Source organism: Hemitrygon akajei, chromosome 15, assembly GCF_048418815.1.
Source record: "Hemitrygon akajei chromosome 15, sHemAka1.3, whole genome shotgun sequence".
NCBI classification, from domain to species: domain Eukaryota; kingdom Metazoa; phylum Chordata; class Chondrichthyes; order Myliobatiformes; family Dasyatidae; genus Hemitrygon; species Hemitrygon akajei.
This window is the reverse complement of record NC_133138.1, coordinates 50,751,313-50,773,768: the sequence shown is the minus strand read 5'-3', so window position 1 is coordinate 50,773,768 and position 22,456 is coordinate 50,751,313. Positions and strand designations below refer to the sequence as shown.

Genomic DNA, 22,456 nt, shown 5'->3' with positions numbered 1-22,456 from the left:
TCTTCCAGTCATCTCCACTCCCCTGCCTTCTCCCCATACTCTTTGATGCCCTGGCTAATCAAGAACCTATCAATCTCTGCCTTAAATGCACCCAATGACTTAGCCTCCACAGCCGCTCGTAGCAACAAATTCCACAGATTTACCCCCCCCCCGACTAAAGTAATTTCTCTGCATCTTTGTTCTAAATGGATGTCCTTCAATCCTGAAGTCGTGCCCTCTTGTCCTAGACTCCCCTACCATGGGATATAACTTTGCCATATCCAATCTGTTCAGGCTTTTTAACATTCAGAATATTTCTAAGAGATCCCCCCCCCCCTTATTTTCCTGAACTCCAGGGAATACAGCCCAAGAGCTGCCAGACGTTCCTCATATGGTAACCCTTTCATTCCTTGAATCATTCTCGTAAATCTTCTCTGAACCCTCTCCAATGTCAATATATCCTTTCTAAAATAAGGAGCACAAAACTGCACACAATACTCTGGTGTGGTCTCACGAGTGCCTTATAGAGACTCAACATCACATCCGTACTCTTATATTCTATAGCTCTAGAATTACATGCCAACGTTGCATTCGCCTTCTTCACCACTGACTCAACCTGTAGGTTAACCTTTAGGGTATCCTGCACAAGGACTCTCAAGTCCTTTTGCATCTCTGCATTTTGAATTCTCTCCCCATCTAAATAATAGTCTTCCCATTTATATCTTCCACCAAAGTGCATGACCATACACTTTCCAACATTGTAGTTCAAATATATTTTCTGAGGTAGCCTCCACTGTTTCATTGGGCAGAGAATTCCACAAATTCACTGCTTTCTGGGAAAAGCAGTTCCTTCTCATCTCCATCCTAAATCTACTCCCCCAAATCTAGAGGCAATATCCCCTAGTTCTAGTCTCACCTACCAGTGGAAACAACTTCCTATCTGTCCCTTTCATAATTTTATATGTTTTTGTAAGACCTCTTCTCATTCTTCTGAATTCCAGCGAGTACAATCCCAGGTGACTCAATCTCTCCTCATAGTCTAACCCCCTCAACTCTGGAATCAACTTAGTGAACCTCCTCTGCACCGCCTCCATAGCCAGTACATCCTTCCTCAAGTAAGGAGACCAGAACTACACACAGTACTCCAGGTGTGGCCTCAGCAATATCCTGTACTGTTGCAGCATAACTTACCTGCTGTTAAATTCAATTCCTCTGGCAATAATGGCCAACATACCATTTGCCTTCTTGATAGCCTGCTGCACCTACAAACCAACCTTTTGTGATTCGTACACAAGCATTCCCAAGTCCCTCTGCACAGCAGCATGCTGTAACTTGTTACCATTTAAGTACTGATCTGCTCTTTCATTTTTCCTTCCAAAGTGGATGAAATTTATCTGCCAGACCCTTGCCACTCAGTTAACCTATCTATATCTCTCTGCAGACTCTCTGTATCTTCTGCACAATTTGCTTTTCCACTCAATTTAGTATCATCAGCAAACTTAGATAGGCTACATGTGATCCCCTCTTCCAGGTCATTAATGTATTTCATGAACAGTTGCGGGCCCAGCACCGACCCCTGCGGCACACCACTCACCACTGATTGCCAACCAGAGTAACACCCATGTTTCCCAACTCACTGCTTTCTATCAGTTAAACAATCCTCTATCCCCTAATACATCATCCCCAACTCTATGCATCCTTATCTTCTGGATAAGTCTTTTATGTGGCACCTTATTGAACACCTTCTGGAAATCCAAATAAATACCGTCCATCTGTTCCCCTCTATCCACTGCGCTCATTATGTCCTCAAAGAACTCCAGTAAGTTTGTCAAACGGGACCTACCTTTGCTGAATCCATGCTGCATCTGCCTGATGGATCCATTTCTTTCCAGGTGTCTCGCTATTTCTTCTGTAATGATAGCTTCAAGCATTTCCCCCCAACTACAGATGTTGAACTAACTAGCCTATAGTTACCTGCCTTTTGCCTACATCCTTTTTTGAACAGTGGCGTGACATTCGCCATCTTCCAATCTGCAGGGACCTGCCCGGAGTCCAGAGGATTTTGGTAAATTCTCACCAAAGCCTCTACTATAACTTCTTCAAATTTTTTTCAGTACCCTGGGATGCATTCTATTAGGACCAGAGGACTTATCTATCTTCAGACCCAAAAGTTTGCTCAGCACTACCTCCTTAGTGAAAGCTATTGTATCGAGGTCCTTACCTTCCATCGCATCTATAACATCTCTCTTTGGCACGTTAGACGTGCCCTCCACCATGAAGACCGACACAAAATAGTTATTCAAAACCTCTGCCATTTCTTAATTACCCAATATTAATACCCCCTTCTTGTCTTCCAAGGTATCTACATTCACTTTAGCTACCCTTTTCTGCTTTATATAATTATAAAAACTTTTACTATCCGTTTTTATATTTTGTGCTAGTTTATTTTCATAATCTAGTTTCCCTTTCTTTATTGCTTGCTTTGTGGTTCTTTGTTGCCTTTTAAAGTTTTCCCAAACTTCCAGTTTCCCACTACTCTTGGCAACTTTGTATACACGAGCTTTTAGTTTGATGCATCCTTTTATTTCTTCAGTTATCCAAGGCTGGCTCTCCCCACCGTTACTGTCCTTGCTTCTAATTGGAATACATTTTTGTTGAGCACCACAGAACATCTCTTTGAAAGTCTTCCACTGTTTCTCAACCATCACACCATATAACCTGTATTCCCAGTCTACACTAGCCAAATCTTTCCTCATCCCATCGTAGTCTCCATTGTTTAGGCATAATATACTGGTTTTAGACTGAACTATTGCACCTACCATTTGTATATACTTTGCATATACTGTATATTTGCATTTATAGTCCAATTGATGTTTACATTGTTGATGCACTGGCCAAAGCATTGTGGTCATGCCGATACATATTGACTGACAGAGCAGGGAACATTTAAGCATTATAAACACAAGAGATTAAGTATTAGAAATTTAGCCTTCCATCTGTTCCTCTTTTGGTCAGTAGCATTCATCACTTCTGTTGTCACTCTGAAGAAAGCATGGCAGCGCCTCTATCTCCTTAGGAGTTTGTGATGATTCGGCATGATACCGAAAACTCTGATAAACTTCTATAGATGTGTGGTGGAGAGTATATTGACTGACTACATCACAGCCTGGTATGGAAACACAATGCCCTTGAATGGAAAATACTACAAAAGGCAATGGAACCCAGTTCATCATGGGTAACGCCCTCCCTAGCATTGAGCACATCTACACTGACCATTGAGCAGGAAAGCAGTGTCCATTTTCAGGGACCCCCACCACCCAGGTCATGCTCTCTTCTCACTGCTGCCATCAGGAAGAATGTACAGGAGTCTCATGACCAACACCACTAGGTTCAGGAACCCATCATGACCCATCAACCCATCAATGTTCTCAATATTTCTTGCTTGCTTATTCATTTATTTATTTATTCTTTCTTTTTTTTTGTATTTGCATGGTTTGTTGTCTTTTGCACACTGGTTGAACTTAAGACAACTGGTCCTTCATTGATTCTACTGTGGCTATTAGATTTATTGAGTATGTCTGCAAGAACGTAGAACTCAGGGTTGTATATGGTGACATAAATGTACTTTGAACTTTGAATATGGATGTCTCAATGTTTGTTGGATTTGATAAACTTTTTATTCACACCTATAGTAGTTCAGGCCAGTACTTCACAATTGGACTTGCTGGTGATATTGATTAGATGATTATGTATTCCACATAAAGCATTTGTAACAAATTCAGTTGTTCCAATGAATATCTGATATGAAGTATTATTTGGGGATAATTGTGCAATGAACATTGATACAAATCAGATTTAATTTAATTGGTGCTATTTATCTCTATCATCCACTATAAATCACATGCCACACTTCCATATCAGCAGAGGTGTTTTCTAACTGTCCTCCTACATTTGTATTCTTTACTTCAGCCAATATCTTCTCAGTTTCTTCATTTCTTTGCCAAACCTGATTGTCTTTGCAATTTTTATTTTATTTAAATTTCATGTTGCTTTAGTTTTTAAATCTGCTCCCATAGGCGGGTTGAACTACCGATACTTTGCAGTACATGTTGTTCTTCAGTATGTACCTTTATAAACTAATAAATTGTTAATTAGTTATTCTTTGGCACAATGAGTTAACTTAACATTACCTTATGTCGTTTAGGTGCTTAATTCAAAAAGGACTGTGGGAATGCTTGCTTAGAAAATTACAACATTGTAATGAACCCCTATTTTAATGTAGTTTCTCTTGAAAATTGGCTGAAATATCCTGAAGCATATTTGTTAATAACACAAAATTGTTTAAGTATGAGAAACTTGTTTTATCAGCTTTTCGTAGATTATCAAATCTATTCCTTTTAGCTCTTGAGTTGTCAATAAGAAAAAGTAACAATTCAGTGTTCAGGAATTCCCATTACAGGTATTTATCTGCCTATATGTGATACTAATAACTAGGTTCCCCTACTGAAAATTACTTGGATTGCTTTGATTTAGATGAAGGGATTAAAAATAACATTAGCAAATTTGCTGATGACACAAAGCTGGGTGGCAGTGTGAAATGTCAGGAGGATGTTATGAGAATGCAGGGTGACTTGGACAGGCTGGGTGAGTGGGTAAATGTATGGCAGATGCAGTTTAATGTGGATAAATGTGAGGTTATCCACTTTGGTGGCAAGAACAGGAAGGTAGATTACTATCTAAATGGAGTCAAGTTAGGAAAAGGGGAAGTACAACGAGATCTAGGTGTTCTTGTACATCAGTCAATGAAAGCAAGCATGCAGGTACACCAGGCAGTGAAGAGAGCTAATGGCATGCTGGCTTTTATAACAAGAGGAATTGAGTATAGGAGTAAAGAGGTCCTTCTGCAGCTGTACAGGGCCCTGGTGAGATCCCACCTGGAGTATTGTGTGCAGTTTTGGTCTCCAAATTTGAGGAGGGACATTCTTGCTATCGAGGGAGTGCAGCGTAGGTTCACAAGGTTAATTCCCGGATTGGTGGGACTGTCATATGTTGAAAGATTGGAGCGACTGGGCTTGTATACACTAGAATTTAGAAGGATGAGAGGGGATCTAATTGAAACATATAAGATTATTAAGGGATTGGACACACTGGAGGCAGGAAGCATGTTCCCGCTGATAGGTGAGTCCAGAACTAGAGGCCACAGTTTAAGAATAAGGGGTAGGCCATTTAGAACAGAGATGCGGAAAAATTTTTTCACCCAGAGAGTGGTGGATATGTGGAATGCTCTGCCCCAGAAGGCAGTGGAGGCCAAGTCTCTGGATGCATTCAAGAGAGAGTTAGATAGAGCTATTATAGATAGCGGGGTCAAGGAATATGGGGAGAGGGCAGGAACAGGGTACTGATTGTGTATGATCAGCCATGATCACAGTGAATGGCGGTGCTGGCTAGAAGGGCTGAATGGCCTACTCCTGCACCTACTGTCTATTGTCTATTGATTTTCAACTGTTCTGATCTGTTACAGTCATTTTCTGACATTCTTCCTGAGGAAGCCTTGCCTAACGGGAGACAATATTAGACTGAAAACTATTGTTTCTGTCAACTCAAACATCTTGCAGTTTATATTTGAATACATGTTTAATAATGGTGTTGGTGTCAATTGTGCCTCTTGTAAATCGTAATTTGAAAAGTGGACATGAATTTTGGAATGTGGGATATGAAATTTCAATGGTCAGGGTTACATTAATTTCAGGTAGTGGTTTGGGCTTTGTGAGATTTCAGTGAAATACATTGATGTAAAAGAAACAATTTTTTAAAGTGTATTAATATTTCTGAATGCTTAATTGGCTTTCACGGTTTTTTACATTTTATGTGGAAATGCCTTAATCTGACCCTCCCTCTACAGAGTTTCACTGTAATGGTCCATAGATGATTGCAGCTCTCCATAGATGTCTCAGGAAAGTTTGAATTTTACTCAGAAATCAAATATGAGTGCAATGCCAGTGAATTTTACCTTTCAAATGGGAGGTCTCCAGATTATGTTATAGTATAGTTCAGAAATTATAGCACTTATTTTTCTTTTTTTTGATACCAAATGATTAACCCAGTGATGTCCTCTGTCTTTAAGCTGTAAAGTAAGACTCAAAGGGATAAGCTTTGTGCATCACAAGTGGTGAATTGGCAAGGAAATATATTTCTATCTCCAGTCAAAAAAAATACAACACACCGAAGTTTATGACCATGATCATCTTAAGAGGATAGAGCATAAAACCTGTTTGCTGGGAGAATTCGACAAGTTGTTAGAGGAGCAGGAATTGTGCGTACAGACCCTGCATCAGGACTACGGACAGGATAGATGCTGGCTGGTGTTATTTCTGGCAGAATTCCAGGATAAAGACTGCCATTTAGAATTGATATGAGAAGAAATCACTTCACCCAGGGTTATGAATCTTTGGATATCTTTTCCTCAGGCAACTGTGGATGTTCATTTGATGAGTGCATTGGAAACTGACAGCGACAGATTCTTTTGTGTACTTAAAAACCAAAGGATGTAGTGACGGCTGGGGGGAAGTGGAGTTAAAATATTTCAGCCATATTATTATTCATTACTGGAGTAGTTTTGATAGGATATATTGTTCACTTCAACTCATATTTCTCATATTTACATGGCTCCAACTTTGCTTCGTCTGTGGCTTTTTAATCATATGCACTGTGTGCTCCATTTCAAAGGTTTCCCATCCAAGTGTGAGTGACAGGAGTGAAAATGTAAATATAGAAGTTGGATATTGAAGCAAAATTATGAGGTCACCTGGAACACATTTTATACCTTGATTAGCTGAAGAAAAAACAAATCATCTGCCTCTTAACTTTAGTACTAGTCTTAACCGTCGATGTACAGTTCTGTTAACCAAGCTCTCTGTCTCTGAACACGAGTTTTGTAACATCACATTTAAGTGAACAATTGATTCTGTCATTTTACATATGAAAATATTATTGACAGATACAAAATGCAATGTATATGTGTTAATTAAACTCATGTTTTAAAGCTATCAAAGAACAGCAATACATTTATTATTATCTTAAGTGAGCAAATCCTTTTCAATAGAATGGTGAATGATTCATTATACTGTTGAATAAAGAAAATTACCTTTTCTTTTGTTCTCATGATTTGTTAATAGGTTGTTAATTGAAGAGATGACGCTTGATGATGCAACCATAGCAAAAGAGCAAGTCCAAGTGAAGGACAGTCGAGATGGATTTAGTTCAACGTTTGAAAGAATTGTGGAATCTGATCTGATGAAAGGCACATCATACAGTAGCCTGGATTCTCTGGATGTACTGTCACTGACTGATGAAACAGACAGTTGTGTTAGTTTTGAAGCCCCACTCACACCACTGATTCAGCAGCGAATTAAGGAAACCCCCGAGCTGCTACACCAAAAGCTGATTGAGGTTGCTGAGCAACGAGAAATCCAGGAAGCTGGAGTTAGTGATGACCAGGAAGAGGAATCTAAATCGAATGAGGGAAATATTGAAAGCCCACTGAGACACTCACTCACCAGTAGCAGATCTGAGAATGTGCTGAGCAGATCTTCCTTAAAGTCAGTGCCAAATGGTTTACAGAATGAGAGAGATGACACTGAAGATGACATGGGCAGGATTGTTAACTCAGTCAGGTAAATGAGGAAGTGGAAACAAATTCCATGTAGACTTTTTAATGCATATTTCTAGATTAAACATTTATTAAATGTAAGTTTGCTAAAATTACATTAAGATTTTATGAATTTACCACTTTGGTCATAATCTTAATCAAGAATTTATGTACTCCAGGTCTATGATTTTACAGCCAATAGTTTTAATAGTTGGAAAATCTTGAGTCTTTTCTTGATCTGCATGCAGGGGCATTACAACAGAAATCTGCCATATTGAATCTATGAGAGCATGGCAAAATACTTCACTTGGATCAAGAAGGCATGAAGCTAGGAGAGATTTTGAGATGCATCTTGAAGCAGTAAAGTGTTCCAGTTGAGCAAATGAATTCTTTTCTGGATCTCACAGTTACAAGTAGTATTGATCTAATGCAGATAATAGTGCCAGTAAATATATTTATATTCTTCCATAGACTTCCATTCCAATCTTGTAACCCCATGCCATAAATTCCCTTTATGTCTTCATAAGTAAATATTTTCTTCCTCCTTTCACTCCCTGTTTTGCTGCAATAGTTATGATTTAGATTGACAAATTGAAAATACTGTGAGACTTTACAGTGTTACCATAGCATTACAAGTTGCTCTTGATTGTTGTAATCCTAATAATCAATTTTATTGCCCCACTTCCTTATGGCTGCCTGCTGACCTCCTGCTAATTAAACCCTGAATTGTAAACACCCACACTGACCATATTCCTCATTTTCTGGTCGTATCAGTTACTGAGCACTGCAATGACTGTTTCTATGACTGTTAAGTATTTACCTATTTAAGGCAGGATACAATGGTCTGTGAATGTGTTTAAAAAACAGGTTAAAATTGTTTTCTTATTGGTGTTAGTTATTGGTGGATGTGATGCACCACACACATGCAAACTTTGTTATGTATTTTTACAAAAAGCAAGGGATATAAAAGCAATTGCAACGGTATCTAATCAATCTCAAAGAAATCTTAAATAATTATTTAATATTAAAAGGCAGATATTTCACAAGTGATCCATCATCACCAAACAAATCTTTACCTCCCCCACCAGACCCACTTTCTGCAGGGATCGCTCCCTTGGCCAAAATGCTACACCTGACCATTCAACTCCTTCCTCACATCCATTGAGGGCCACAAGCAGTCCTTCCAGGTGAGGCAACACTTCACCTGTGAGTCTTCTTGGGTCACCTATTGTATCTGGTGCTCCTGATGCAGCTTCCTCTACATTGATGAGATCTGTCTTAACTTGGGGGACCATTACGTCGAACCGTGGCCAAACATTTTAATTCTGATCCCATTCCGACATGTTGGTCCAAGGCCGCCCTCAGGGTGGAGGAGCATCACCATATATTCTTTTGGGTAGCCTCCAATCTGATGGCATGAATATCAATTTTTCCTTCTGGTAAAAAAAATTCTTCCCCCTCCTCTCTTCTATTCCCCACTCTCACCTCTTACCTCTTCTCACATGCCTATCACCTCCCCCGGTCCCCTCCTCCTTCCCCTTCTCCCATACTCCACATTCCTCTCCTAACAGATTCCTTCCTCTCCAGCCCTTTATCTTTCCTATCACCTGGCTTCACCTATGACCTTCTTTCCTCCTTTCTCTCCTCCCTCCTTTTTATTCTGGCATCTTCACCCTTCCTTTCCAGTCCTGAAGAAGGGTCTTGGCCCAAAATGTCAACTGTTTCTTTCTTTTCCATAGATCCTGCCTGACCTGCAGAGTTCCTCCAGCACTTTGTGTGTATTGCTTCAGATATTCAATGACTCATCTATGATCAATGACTGCAATGATTGAGGGACCGGTGCAGGGAATAGGGATCAGGTTTATAGATCATTGGGATCTTTTCTGGGGAAGGTACAATCCTGTACAAAAGGGATGGGTTACATCTGAACCCAAGGGGCCCCAATATCCTTGTAGGCAGGCTTGCCAGACCTGTTTGGGATGGTTTAAACTAATTTAGCAGGGGGATATGAACTGGTGTGACAGTGCTGGGGATGAAGTAGTTGGTTTACAAACAGAGGCAGTGTGTAGTGAGACTGCTAGCAAGGAGATGCTGAGGGTAGGACAAAATTGCAGTCAAGAGCATGAGTTGCACTGTAAAAGGTAGACAAAACCAAAAAGGGTGAATACAGGACTGAAGGTGTTATATTTGAATGTGAGCAGTATACGGAATAAGATAGATGAACTTGTAACACAGTTACAGATTGGCATGTCTGATGTTGTAAGCATCATTGAATCGTGGCTGAAAGAAGATTATAGCTGAGAGCTTAATGTCCAAGGATATCAAAGGGATAGGCAGGTAAGCAGAAGGGGTGGTGTGGCTCTGTTGATAAAAAAAAGTGAAATCAAATCAATAGAAATAGGTGACATAGGATCAGAAGGTGTTGAAACATTGTGGGCAGAGCTAAGGAACTGCAGGGTGTTACGAAAACCCCGTAACCAGGTAACTTACCAGCAAAGATAGATGGATCAGCTGAGTCGGATGCTACTATTTTCAACCGTTTTATTCAACAAGGGCACAAACGTATGGTTAATACAAAACATTCAGATCATCAAAACTCAATCTAAAACACCGGTGTAATAATAATCATTCAAAACACAAGCTCGATCGTCGTAATGGGTTACGGAGGGGTAATGTAGATTTTATATCGTTCACTGGATAGCTAAAAGTCTTTTAGATCACGGCAGTTTCACTTAGTTGTCGGCGGAAGTGTCGCATTGGTGCACTTTTATTTAGAAAGACAGAGAACATGAAGCATTTACCCGACAGGTTTTCCAACCTGTAGGAGGTAGTCGGAAGTCTCGTTGGGGGAATGGACTCTCATCTGTGGCTTCCCCTGTAGCTAGGCCGTCTTCCGTGGTGAAGTCGCCAATCCCAGGCAAGGGAAGGACGCACACGAACCCCACCACCGGCTGTAGCTATTAAAACGCTGTCGCAGGATTTCTAGCGTTTCTCCTTCGTGTGTTTCCTTGGTGCATCTGAGGGTCCTCCCCTCAGACCCGCCTTTATACTTCTTCACGAGATCGCAGGTGTCAATCAAGTTGCAGGTAATGCGATCTCTCTCTCAACCAGCCCACTTTGCCCGAGGGCTTTTCAGGTGGTCTCCATGAGACAATAGTCAAAGTCACTTTTATTCTGCTTCTTGGAAGAACGTGGTCTTTTGCACGTCTCTCTCTCTTGGGTCAGTTGACCCCCCCTTAACTAGAGTTCTTGCGATTTTCACAAAGGAGGGGGCCAACGGCATAACAAGGGGTAAAAAAACTCTGATGGGAGTTAGCGCGCCAATAGGAAGTATTCACCACCTTGGAAGTTTGCATGTTTTATTGTTTTACAACATTGAATCACAGTGGATTTAATTTGGCTTTATTGACACTGATCATCAGAAAAAGACTCTTTCATGTCAAAGTGAAAACAAATGTCTACAAAGTGATTTAAATTAATTATAAATATAAAATTACAAAATTGTTGATTGCATAAATATTCACACCCTTCAGGTCAGTATTTAGTAGATGCACCTTTGGCAGCAATTATAGCTTTGAGTCTGCGTGGATAGGTATATATCAGCTTTCTACATCTGGAAACTGCAAATTTTCCCCATTCTTCTTTACAAAACTGCTCAAGCTCTGACAGATTGCATGGGGATCATGAATGTAGAGCCCTTTTCAAGTCTGGCCACAAATTATCAATTGGATTGAGGTCTCAACTTTGACTTGGCCACCCTAGGACATTAACTTTGTTAGTTTTAAGCCATTTCTGTGTAGTTTTGGCTTTATGCTTGGGGTCATTGTCTTGCCGGAAATAAATCTTCTCCCAAGTCGCAATTTACTCGCAGACTGCATAAGATTATCCTCTAGGATTTCCATGTATTTTGCTGCATTCCTTTTTCCATCTACCTTCACAAGCCTTCCAGGGCCTGCTGTAGTGAAGCATTCCCACAGAATAATGCAGCCACCACCATGCTTCACAGTACAGATGGTGTGTTTTTCATGATGTGCGGTGTTGGCTTACACTAAACATAGCGTTTAATCTGATGGCCAAGAAGCTCAACTTTGGCTTCATCAGATCTTAGGACCTTCTTCCAGCTGTCTTCAGAGTCTCCCACATGCCTTCTGGCAAACTTTAGCCAAGATTTCAGTCAGGTGTTCTCAACAGTGGTGTTCTCTTCGCCACTCTCCCATAAAGCTGCAACTGGTGAAGCACCCGGGCAACAGTTTTTGTATGCACAGTCTCTCCCATCTCAGGCAGAGAAACTTGTAACTCCTCCAGAGTTGTCATAGGTCTCTTGATGGCATCCCTTACTAGTTCCCTTCTTGCATGGTTACTCAGTTTTAGTAGACAGCCTGCTCTAGGCAGATTTGTAGCTATGCCATATTCTTTCTATTTTTTGATAAGTAACTTAACTATACTCCAAGGGACATCCAGTGACTTTAAAATTTTCTTGTATCTCTCTCCTGACTTGTGCTTTTCAATAAGCTTTTCACTGAGTTACTTGGAGTGTTCTTTTATCTTCATGGTGTAGTTTTTGCCAGGATACTGACTCATCAGGAGATAGACCTTCCAGATATAGGTGTATTTTTTACTACAATCAATTGAAACCTTGACTGCACACAGATTATCTCTATTTAACTAATTATGCGACTTCTAAAACCAATTGGCCACACAGTGATGATTTAGTGTGTCATGTTAAAGTGAGTGAGTACTTATGCAATCAATTATTTGTGTTTTATATTTGTAATTAATTTAGATCACTTTGTAGAGATCCATTTTATTTTGACATGAATCTTTTTCTGTTGCTCAGTGTAAAAAAGCCAAATTAAATCCATTGTGGTTTGATGTTGTAAAACAATAAAACATGAAAACTTCCAAGAGAGGTGAATACTTTTTATAGGCACTGTAAATACAGACCCCAAACAGTAGCAAAGATGTGGTCTACAATTACAAAGGGGATGGAAAATGCACGTCAAAAGGGCAATGTTATGATAGCCATGGGGAGTTTCAATATGCAGGTAGATTGGGAAAATCAGGTTGGTGCTGGTTTCCAAGAGGGGGCTTTTATAGAATGCCTACCAGATTGATTTTCATAGTTGAGCCCTCTGAGGAATCACCTATGCTGGATTGGGTGTTGTGCAATTGACCAAAATTGATTAGAGAGTGTAAGGTAGAGAAACTGTAAGGGGTCAATGATCATAATATGATAGAATTCACCCTGTAATTTGAAAAAGAGAAGCTAAAGTTGCATGTATCAGTATTACATTGGAGTAAATAGAATTATGGAGGCATCATAGAGAACTGACAAGAATAGATTGGAAAAGAACACTGGCAGGGATGAGGGCAAAGCAGCAATGGCTGGAATTTCTGAATGAAATATGGAAGACACAAGATATATACATCTCAAAGAGGAAGAAGTATTCAAATGGGAGGGTGACACAAACATGGCTGACAAGAGAAGTCTAAGCCAATATAAAAGCCAAAGAAAAGCCAGTATAATAGAGCAAAAATTAGTGGGAAGTTAGAGCATTGGCAAGCTTTTAAAAACCAATAGAAGCCAACTAAAAAAGTCACAATGATGGAAAAGCTGGAATATGGTTAGCTAACCAATAATATTAAAGAGGATACTAAAAGTTTCTTCAGATACATAAAGTGTAAAAGAGAGGCGAGAGTGGATCTCAGATCACTGGAAAACAATCCTGGAGAGGTAGTAATGGGGGACAAGAAAATGGTGCATGAACCAATTAAGTATTTTACATCAGTCTTCACGGTGGAAGACACCAGCAGTGTGGTGGAAGTTCCAGGTGTCAGGGGTCATGAAGTGTGTGAAGTTAACATTACTAGGGAAAGGTTCTTGAGAAACTGAAAGGTCTGAAGGTAGATAAGTCACCTGGACCTGATGGACTACACCCCAGGGTTCTGAAAGAGGTGGCTGAAGAGATTATGGAGGCACTGGTAAAGAATTGCTAGATTCTGTAATGGTTCTGGAAAACTGGAAAATTTCAAATGTCACTCCTCTCTTCAAGAAGGCAGTGAGGCAGAAGAAAGGAAACTAAGGCCAGTTAATCTGACCTCAGTGGTTGGGAAGATGTTGGGGTCGATTGTTAAGGATGTGGTTTCATGGATACTTGGAGGCACATGATTAAATAGACCATAGTCAGCATGGTTTCCTCAAGGGAAAATCTTGCCTTACAAATCTGTTGGAAATCTTTGATGAAATAACAAGTAGGATGGAGAAAGAAGAATTGGTTGATGTTGTGTACTTGGATTTTCAGAAAGCCCTTGATAATGTGCCACACATTGGACTGCTGGGCCGCACCCCAGTGGCTCCAATGACTACAGACTGGAGGCATTGACCTCCCACATCATAAAGACCCTGGAGAGACTTGTTCTAGAGCAGCTCTGGCCTATGGTTAGGCCGCAATTAGACCCCCTCCAGTTCACCTATCAGCCCCGACTGGGAGTTCAGGATGCCATTGTCTACCTGCTGAACCGTGTCTATGCCCACCTGGACAAGCCAGTGAGCACTGTGAGGGTCATGTTTTTTGACTTCTCCAGTGCATTCAACAGCATCCACCCTGGCTCTGCTGGGTGAGAAGCTGACAGTGATGCAGGTGGATGCTTCCCTGGTGTCATGGATTATTGATTACCTGACTGGCAGACCACAGTACGTGCACTTGCAACACTGTGTGTCAGACAGAGTGGTCAGCAGCACTGGGGCTCCACAGGGGACTGTCCTGTCTCCCTTTCTCTTCACTATCTACACCTCGGACTTCAACTACAACACAGAGTCTTGCCATCTTCAGAAGTTTTCTGATGACTCTGCCATAGTTGGATGCATCAGCAAGGGAAATGAGGCTGAGTACAGGGCCACGGTGGGAAACTTTGTCACATGGTGTGAGCAGAATCATCTGCAGCTTAATGTGAAAAAGACTAAGGAGCTGGTTGGTGGTGGACCTGAGGAGGGCTAAGGTACCGGTGACCCCTGTTTCCATCCAAGGAGTCAGTGTGGACGTGGTGGAGGATTACAAATACCTGGGGATACGAATTGACAATAAACTGGACTGGTCAAAGAACACTGAGGCTGTCTACAAGAAGGGTCAGAGCCGTCTCTACTTCCTGAGGAGACTGAGGTCCTTTAACATCTGCCGGACGATGCTGAGGATGTTCTACAAGGCTGTGGTGGCCAGTGCTATCATGTTTGCTGTTGTGTGCTGGGGCAGCAGGCTGAGGGTAGCAGACACCAACAGAATCAACGAACTCATTTGTGAGGCCAGTGATGTTGTGGGGGTGGAACTGGACTCTCTGACGGTGGTGGCTGAAAGGAGGATGTTGTCCAAGTTGCATGCCATCTTGGACAATGTCTCCCATCCACTCCATAATGTACTGGTTAGGCACAGGAGTACATTCAGCCAGAGACTCATTCCACCAAGATGCAACACTGAGCGTCATAGGAAGTCATTCCTGCCTGTGGCCATCAAACTTTACAACTCCTCCCTCGGAGTGTCAGACACCCTGAGCCAATAGGCTGGTCCTGGACTTATTTCCACTTGGCATAATTTACTTAGTATTATTTAATTATTTATGGTTTTATATTGCTATATTTCTACACTATTCTTGGTGTGACTGTAACAAAACCCAATTTCCCTCGGGATCAATAAAGTATGCCTGTCTGTTAAAAAGTTACGAGCCCATGGTATTACAGGAAAGATTCTAACATGGATAAAAGCAGTAGCTGATTGGTTGGAGGCAAAGAGTAGGAATAAATGGAGCCTTTTCTGGTTGGCTGCCAGAATGTTTCACAGGGACTGATTCTTTTTGTGTTTTGTGTCAATGATTTAGATGATGGAATTGATGGCATTGTTGCAAAGTTTGCAGATGATACAAAGATAGGGGGTGGGGCAGATAGTTTTGAGGTAACAGAGAGGCTACAGAAAGACAGACAGAATTGGTGAAAGGGAAAAGAAGTAGCAGATGGAATACAGTGTTCGAAAGTGTATGTCATGCACTTAGGTAGAAGAAATGAAAGAGGTTGGCTGTTTTCTAAATGGAGAGAAAATACAAAAATTTGAGACACCAAGGGATTTGGGAGTCCTTGTGAAGGATTCCTTAAAGGTTAATTTGTAGTTTGAGTCAGTGGTGAGGAAGGCAAATGTGTTGCTATTATTCATTTCAAGAGGACTCAAATATAAAAGCAAGGATGTAATGTCGATGCTTTATAAAGTGAGGCCTCACTTGGAGTATTGTGAGCACTTTTGGGCTCCTTATCTTAGAAAGGATTTGCCGAAACTGGAAGGAATTCAAAGGAGGTTCACAAAAATGTTTCCAGGATTAACCAGCTTGTCAGCTGAAGAGCGTTTTGATGGCTCTGGGCCAGTATTTACTGGAATTTAAAAGAATGGGGTGTGATCTAATTGAAACTTATCAAATGGTGAAAGCCCTTGATAGAGTGGATGTGGAGAGAATGTTTCCTGTGGTGGTTATGTCTAAGACTAGAGTACACAGCGTCAGAATAGAGGTGCATCCTTTTTGAACGGAGATGAGGGGGGATTTCTTTAGCCAGAGAATGATAAATCTGTGAAATTTGTTGCCACAGGCAGCTGTGGAAGCCAAGTCATTGGGCATATTTATTTCCCCAGATTGATTCTTGATTTATCAGAACATGAAGGGATACGGGGAGAAGGCAGGTAATTGGGGCTAATAGGGAAAATGTATAAACCATGAGGAAATGGCAGCGCAGACTCGATGGGCTGAACAGCCAGATACTGCTCCTATATCTTATGGTCTTATGGCCTTATTTCAGAAGTTCATATTTTAACACATCCAAGGGATTACATAACAAATGGAATGGCTGTTCAATATAGCTTTTGTTGTAGAACTTAATTGTGAAAGCTTTCATAAAGAACTCTGATTGGAAATATTTAATCATTAAAACTTTTTTTTCTATAAATTAAGTATTGCTTTATTTGAATTGAACCTGCTTGCCTGGGATCCTCCTATTAGTTACAATATATATATTGTTTGGTAAAACAATGCTCTGTAGCCTTTCATATATAACTGTGGAAAGGGGAAAAATGTGAAAGTACTCAATACAGGTTCCACTTTACCTGCCTCTAGATTCATGTGGTTGATTCTATATGCATCGAGGCTCATACCAAATCAGATGATATCAGCCAGACACTATAATCAAATTATAATATTTTTGAATAGAAAATTACTAGAACAGTTTAGGTTAAGTGCTGCCATCTGCTGTTTTTATTAAATTTACATGAATGTAAACTTTGTTCTAGAATTCTTCCCTGTTTTATTTGCAATTTTGAAAGAGATATTGAAGTGTTTTTTCTGACTAGGGGATTTATCTTTACATTTATCTTTGCTAGAAGATTTAACTTTAATTTACAATCTTATATTGTTGCACCTCGGCAGTCTGGTTGGGATATTGGACATAAGAGAGTCAACTAGTGATACTAAACTTTGTTCCTTCTTCAGGATGTTAGGTAATTCTCAATGTTCTGCTGAGTTTGACTATTATATTGAGTCTCCTTCATTGTTCAATATGTAGATGAGAGTCTTGGTTCTCAGCTGAAGAGCAATGAAGGGCTAATTGCAATGTAGGGCAAAATATAGCAGTGAGTTTTACCTTGGCCAATATGAATGGTGAAAACAGCTGTGATTGTTAACAGGATGCATCCAGCAGTGGGAATGGTGGAGTCATTACTCTTGTATGGAATCTGGCTTTCAGCTGGCAATTGTCTGTGCATTATGTGGACTCTCCTCCAGCAAGAGAAAAAAAGTGCAGATTGAAAAAGAGACAAGTAATCTACTTATGGAACATGAACTGCTAACATCAATTTGTTAACAGAAGTCGATTATTCCATTCCTGTTGGCTGCATAACTGTAAAGATGGGCCTTCCTTTGTTTTATCTAGATTATTTTGTTGAGTATTGCCTATCAAAGAATAATGTAACAGTATAAGGAGGTAAAGGCTATTATGGAACAAGGCATTTTTTAAAAATTGCAAGTTGTTAGTTATGATCTTTCGATAGAAGAGGACACTTGTTAAGATGGAGAGACAAGAGCCTGTCGACTCTGGAATCCGGAGCAAATAACCGAACTGCTGGAGGAACTCAACAGATCAGGCAACATCTGGAGAGAGATAGGGACAGTTGATATTTTGGATTGTGACTTCATCAGATCCAGAGCAAAAGAGAAGACAAAAAAGTGTTAAGACAAGTTAATAGTATGTGAATACAAATGCAAGCAACATATTAAATCTGTTTGCTGTGTTGTATTCACAATTAATCATATTGATTTATGGTGCTGTGGCAGTATTAGAAACATGGTTTAAAAATAATGGAATTGAAATATTCATGTACAAGTTGCCTGGAAAGGTAAGGAAAGGTTGTGTGACAGGATTGATTAGGGAATCATTACAGCATTGGAAAGAAAGAATGTCCTATAACATTCATAGACTGGATTGATCTGTTTAAAGTCAAGAAGTAACAAACTTGTGGTTCTGCTTTTGGGCCCTTTCTGTAGGGGACCAACTGGCAAAAGTGATAGTGATGAGTAATGATGGGTAATTGTAGAGATGTACAAAAACTAAACTTTAATGATCAGGTCATCAGGACTTCAACTATCCAAATCTAGTTTTGAATAGCAAAAATAGGAAGTGGGGGGGCTTTCTGAGCTATATTCAGAGAACCTCTTTGATCATTATATTTCCAACACAGTAAGGAAGGAAGGCGGCAATGCTGGATTTGGCTCAGAGACAACTAAATGGAGCAATATTGAATGGGAAAATATCTAGGAAACAACCTTCATTGTGTGATAATTTTCAAAATAGAGTAACTATGGAAAAGGATATAAATCATTCCAAAGTAAGGATAGATACATGGAATAGTAGGGATATGGAGGGCATTGGTTCTGGTGCAGGTTGATGGGAGTAGGCAGTTTAAATGGTTTCATCATGGACTAGATGGGCTGAAGGGATTGTTTCTGTGCTGTACTTTTCTATGACTCTGTGTCCACCTATTCATCTTTACTGAGACTACGCTATGCAAGAAGAGCAGTAAACTGTTGAGATGCAGCCTAGAAGACAGCTTTCAGCTTAATTGCTCCAAGTTTGCGTTTATGCTCCATATAAACCCTACATCAGCTACCCATATTAGCATTTCCTTTCTTCCTTGTGCATTTATTTAACTTAATGCTGTCATTTACAGGTTTCAGATGAGTAGAGATACCTTACTATCATGGAGATATCCTGACTTGGTCAGCATAGATAAATCTGGTGAATGTGACAGAAGTCAACCATGGGTCAGACGATATTCTGTTACCTCTGAGACAGAAATCAAGTTTTCTTCCAAAACCTTATACCAGCCTTTCTCAACCTTTTTGCCCTGGAGGAACCTTTGAAATAATTTTCAGATCTCAGGGAACCCCTGCATAAAAATTATTATATTACAGCTCATGGTACATTAGAATTACACTGAATTATATAGAATACACTGGAATTTAGAAGGATGAGAGGGGATCTGATTGAAACATATAAGATTATTAAGGGATTGGACACGCTGGAGGCAGGAAGCATGTTCCCGCTGATAGGTGAGTCCAGAACTAGAGGCCACAGTTTAAGAATAAGGGGTAGGCCATTTAGAACAGAGATGCGGAAAAACTTTTTCACCCAGAGAGTGGTGGATATGTGGAATGCTCTGCCCCAGAAGGCAGTGGAGGCCAAGTCTCTGGATGCATTCAAGAGAGAGTTAGATAGAGCTCTTATAGATAGCGGGGTCAAGGGATATGGGGAGAGGGCAGGAACAGGGTACTGATTGTGTATGATCAGCCATGATCACAGTGAATGGTGGTGCTGGCTAGAAGGGCCGAATGGCCTACTCCTGCACCTATTGTCTATTGTCTATTAGTGTGATCCAGATCTAGTTGTATATATAACAATCCAAAAATAATTATCAATGCTCTTTTAAGTAGAGAATGAGTTTTAGCCAACCATTCTTGAAATAAGCAGGTAGTTAAGCTTAGCTTACCTTTCCTGAAATTAATTTTTTTCTTTCACTTTGATATTTTTAAAAAACTCATAAGGCGAACATAATACATTTCTGTTAAATAACTGGCTTAAGCCAAAATGGGACTTAAGTTTTCTGAAGGTAAGCTCAGTAGATTCAATTTAAATAAAGGTTGTAAATTGATTTTAATTAATTTTATTTACAACATGAAAATTTATTGACAATGTTGAATATTAAAAGTTACTAAAAACCATAAGCCAAAGCAATATGAATAAAAATATAGCTCAAGACTCAATTTTATACAAGGCTTTGAAAAAGCTTTTTCTTACTAAGTGATATGATCAGGCTCAAATATAGGCCTAGCATGTGAAAGTGTGCTTGCTTTTTGCTGCATTAATACTCAATTCTGGGTTGAACTTGAGATAAGTACAAATGGATGTCATCTTCAACTGAAATGAGACGGTCTCTATCCTTGCTCTTGATGCTTGATAAACAAGTAAAAGATTGCTCACACATAAGAAGTTGAAAACTGCAGCAAAACGTTCATTGCTTTCTTATGAATGGCAGGATACTCTTCTTTCACAGAAATGCAGAACTTGTCCAGGGGCAGGTCAGTAAATCTCATCTTGAGTGCACAATCAGAATGTATCTCACAAAGTTCTTCTTCTTCTCTCAAAGTCAAGTTTACAGGCTGAGCAGGAGATCCAGAGAAAGGGACCCAGTCATACACTTGTGTTAAAAGGGAGGGAAAATACTATGCAATTTTGTTCTGCAATTCTTCCAGGTGGTTTTCAATAGGACTCAAGACTTTCTGATCCTTCCTCACTTTCAAGCCCAAACAGCAGCAGGAACATTTCAATATGTTCTTTTGCAACAGATTTTTGCAAAGATTAAGTTTCCTTTTAAATCCAAGAATCTTGTTACTTGAAGTCAAAACATTTTCTCCAGGGCCTTGCAGAGACTTGTTCAACTGGTTCATATGATGAAAAATGTCTGCTAAGTAAACTAGTTTCTGCAGTCATTCTTAATCTTCAAAGCACTCAGCAAAATCTGGTCTAATATTTTCTTGAAAGTACTCCTGAAATTCACCTTTTGGCTCAAACATTCTGTTGAGAACTCTTCATCCACCAGATTACTATACAGTGGCATACAAAAGTTTGGGTACCCCTGTTCAAAATTTCTGTTACTGTGAATAGTTAAGTGATTAGAGGATGAACTGATCTGCAAAAGTCATAAAGTTAAAGATGAAACATTCTTTTCAACATTTTAAGCAAGATTAGCGTATTATTTTTGTTTTCTACTATTTTAGAGTGGGGATAAAAAAAGGAAAGGAGCACCATGCAAAAGTTTGGGCACTCCAAGAAATTTGAGCTCTCAGATAACTTTTGCCAAGGTCTCAGACCTTAATTAGCTTATTAGGCTATAGCTTGTTCACAGTCATCATTAGGAAAGGCCAGGTGATGCAAATTTCAAAGCTTTATAAATACCCTGACTCCTCAAACCTTGTCTGAAAAAAATCAGGACCCATGGACAGCTGCCTAGCACTCTGAAAATTAAAATAAATGATGCCCAGAAAGCAGGAGGCTATAAGAAGATAGCAAAGCGTTTTCAGATAGCTGTTTCCTCAGTTTGTAATGTAATTAAGAAATGGCAGTTGACAGGAACAATGGAAGTCAAGTTGAGGTCTGGAAGACCAAGAAAACTTTCCGAGAGAACTGTTTGTAGGATTGCTAGACAGGCAAATCAAAACCCCCGTTTGACTGCAAAAGACCTTCAGGAAGAACTCTGGAGTGGTGGTGCACTGTTGTACTGTGCAGTGATACCTGCACAAATATGACCTTCATGGAAGAACCATCAGAAGAAAACCTTTCCTGCGTCCTCACCAGAAAATTCAGCGTCAGAAGTTTTCAAAGGAACATCTAAACAAGTCTGATGCATTTTTGGAAATAAGTCCTGTGGATTGATGAAGTTAAAATAGAACTTTTTGGCCGCAATGAGCAAAGGTATGTGTAGAGAGAAAAGGGTACAGAATTTCATGAAAAGAACTCCTCTCCAACTGTTAAGCACGGGGGTGGATCAGTCATGCTTTGGCCTTGTGTTGCAGCCAGTGGCATGGGGAACTTTTCACTGGAAGAGGGAAGAATGAATTCAATTAAATACCAGCAAATCATGGAAGCAAACATCATGCTGTCTGTAAAAAAGCTGAAGATGAAAAGAGGATGGGTACTACAACAGGATAGTGATCCTAAACACACCTCAAAATCCATAATGGACTACCTCAAGAGGTGCAAGCTGAAGGTTTTGCTATGGCCCTCACAGTCCCCCAACCTAAACATCATTGAAAATCTCTGGATAGACCTCAAAAGAGCAGTGCATGCAAGACGGCCCAAGAATGTCACAGAACTAGAAGCCTTTTGCAAGGAAGAATGTGCGAAAATCCCCCAAACAAGAATTGAAAGACTCTTAGCTGGCTACAGAAAGCTTTTACGAGTTGTGATACTTACCAAAGGAGGAGTTAATAAGTACTGACCATACAGGGTGCCCAAACTTTTGCTTCTGGCCCTTTTCCATTTTTGTTATTTTAAAACTGTGAAAGATGGAAATAAAAAAAGTAATCTTGCTTAAAATATTAAAGAATGTGTGATCTTTAACTTTATGCCTTTTGGAAATCAGGTCATCTTTTAATTGCTTAGCAATTCACAGTAACAGAAAATTTGACCAGGGGTACCCAAACTTTTGCATGCTACTGTATGTAGCAGGAGATTGGCATGATCTTTTTCCT

General features: G+C 39.9%; 1 protein-coding gene across 1 annotated transcript in view; it reads left to right on the top strand.

The window, feature by feature from the left end:
- The window catches only part of LOC140739344 (PH and SEC7 domain-containing protein 2-like), a 168,120-nt gene that overhangs the window by 38,736 nt on the left and 106,928 nt on the right, over positions 1-22,456 (top strand). The window contains exon 3 of the mRNA XM_073067559.1: positions 7,155-7,652. Within this exon, the coding sequence (XP_072923660.1) occupies positions 7,155-7,652 (498 nt within the window). The remainder of the gene's footprint in view (positions 1-7,154; positions 7,653-22,456) is intronic.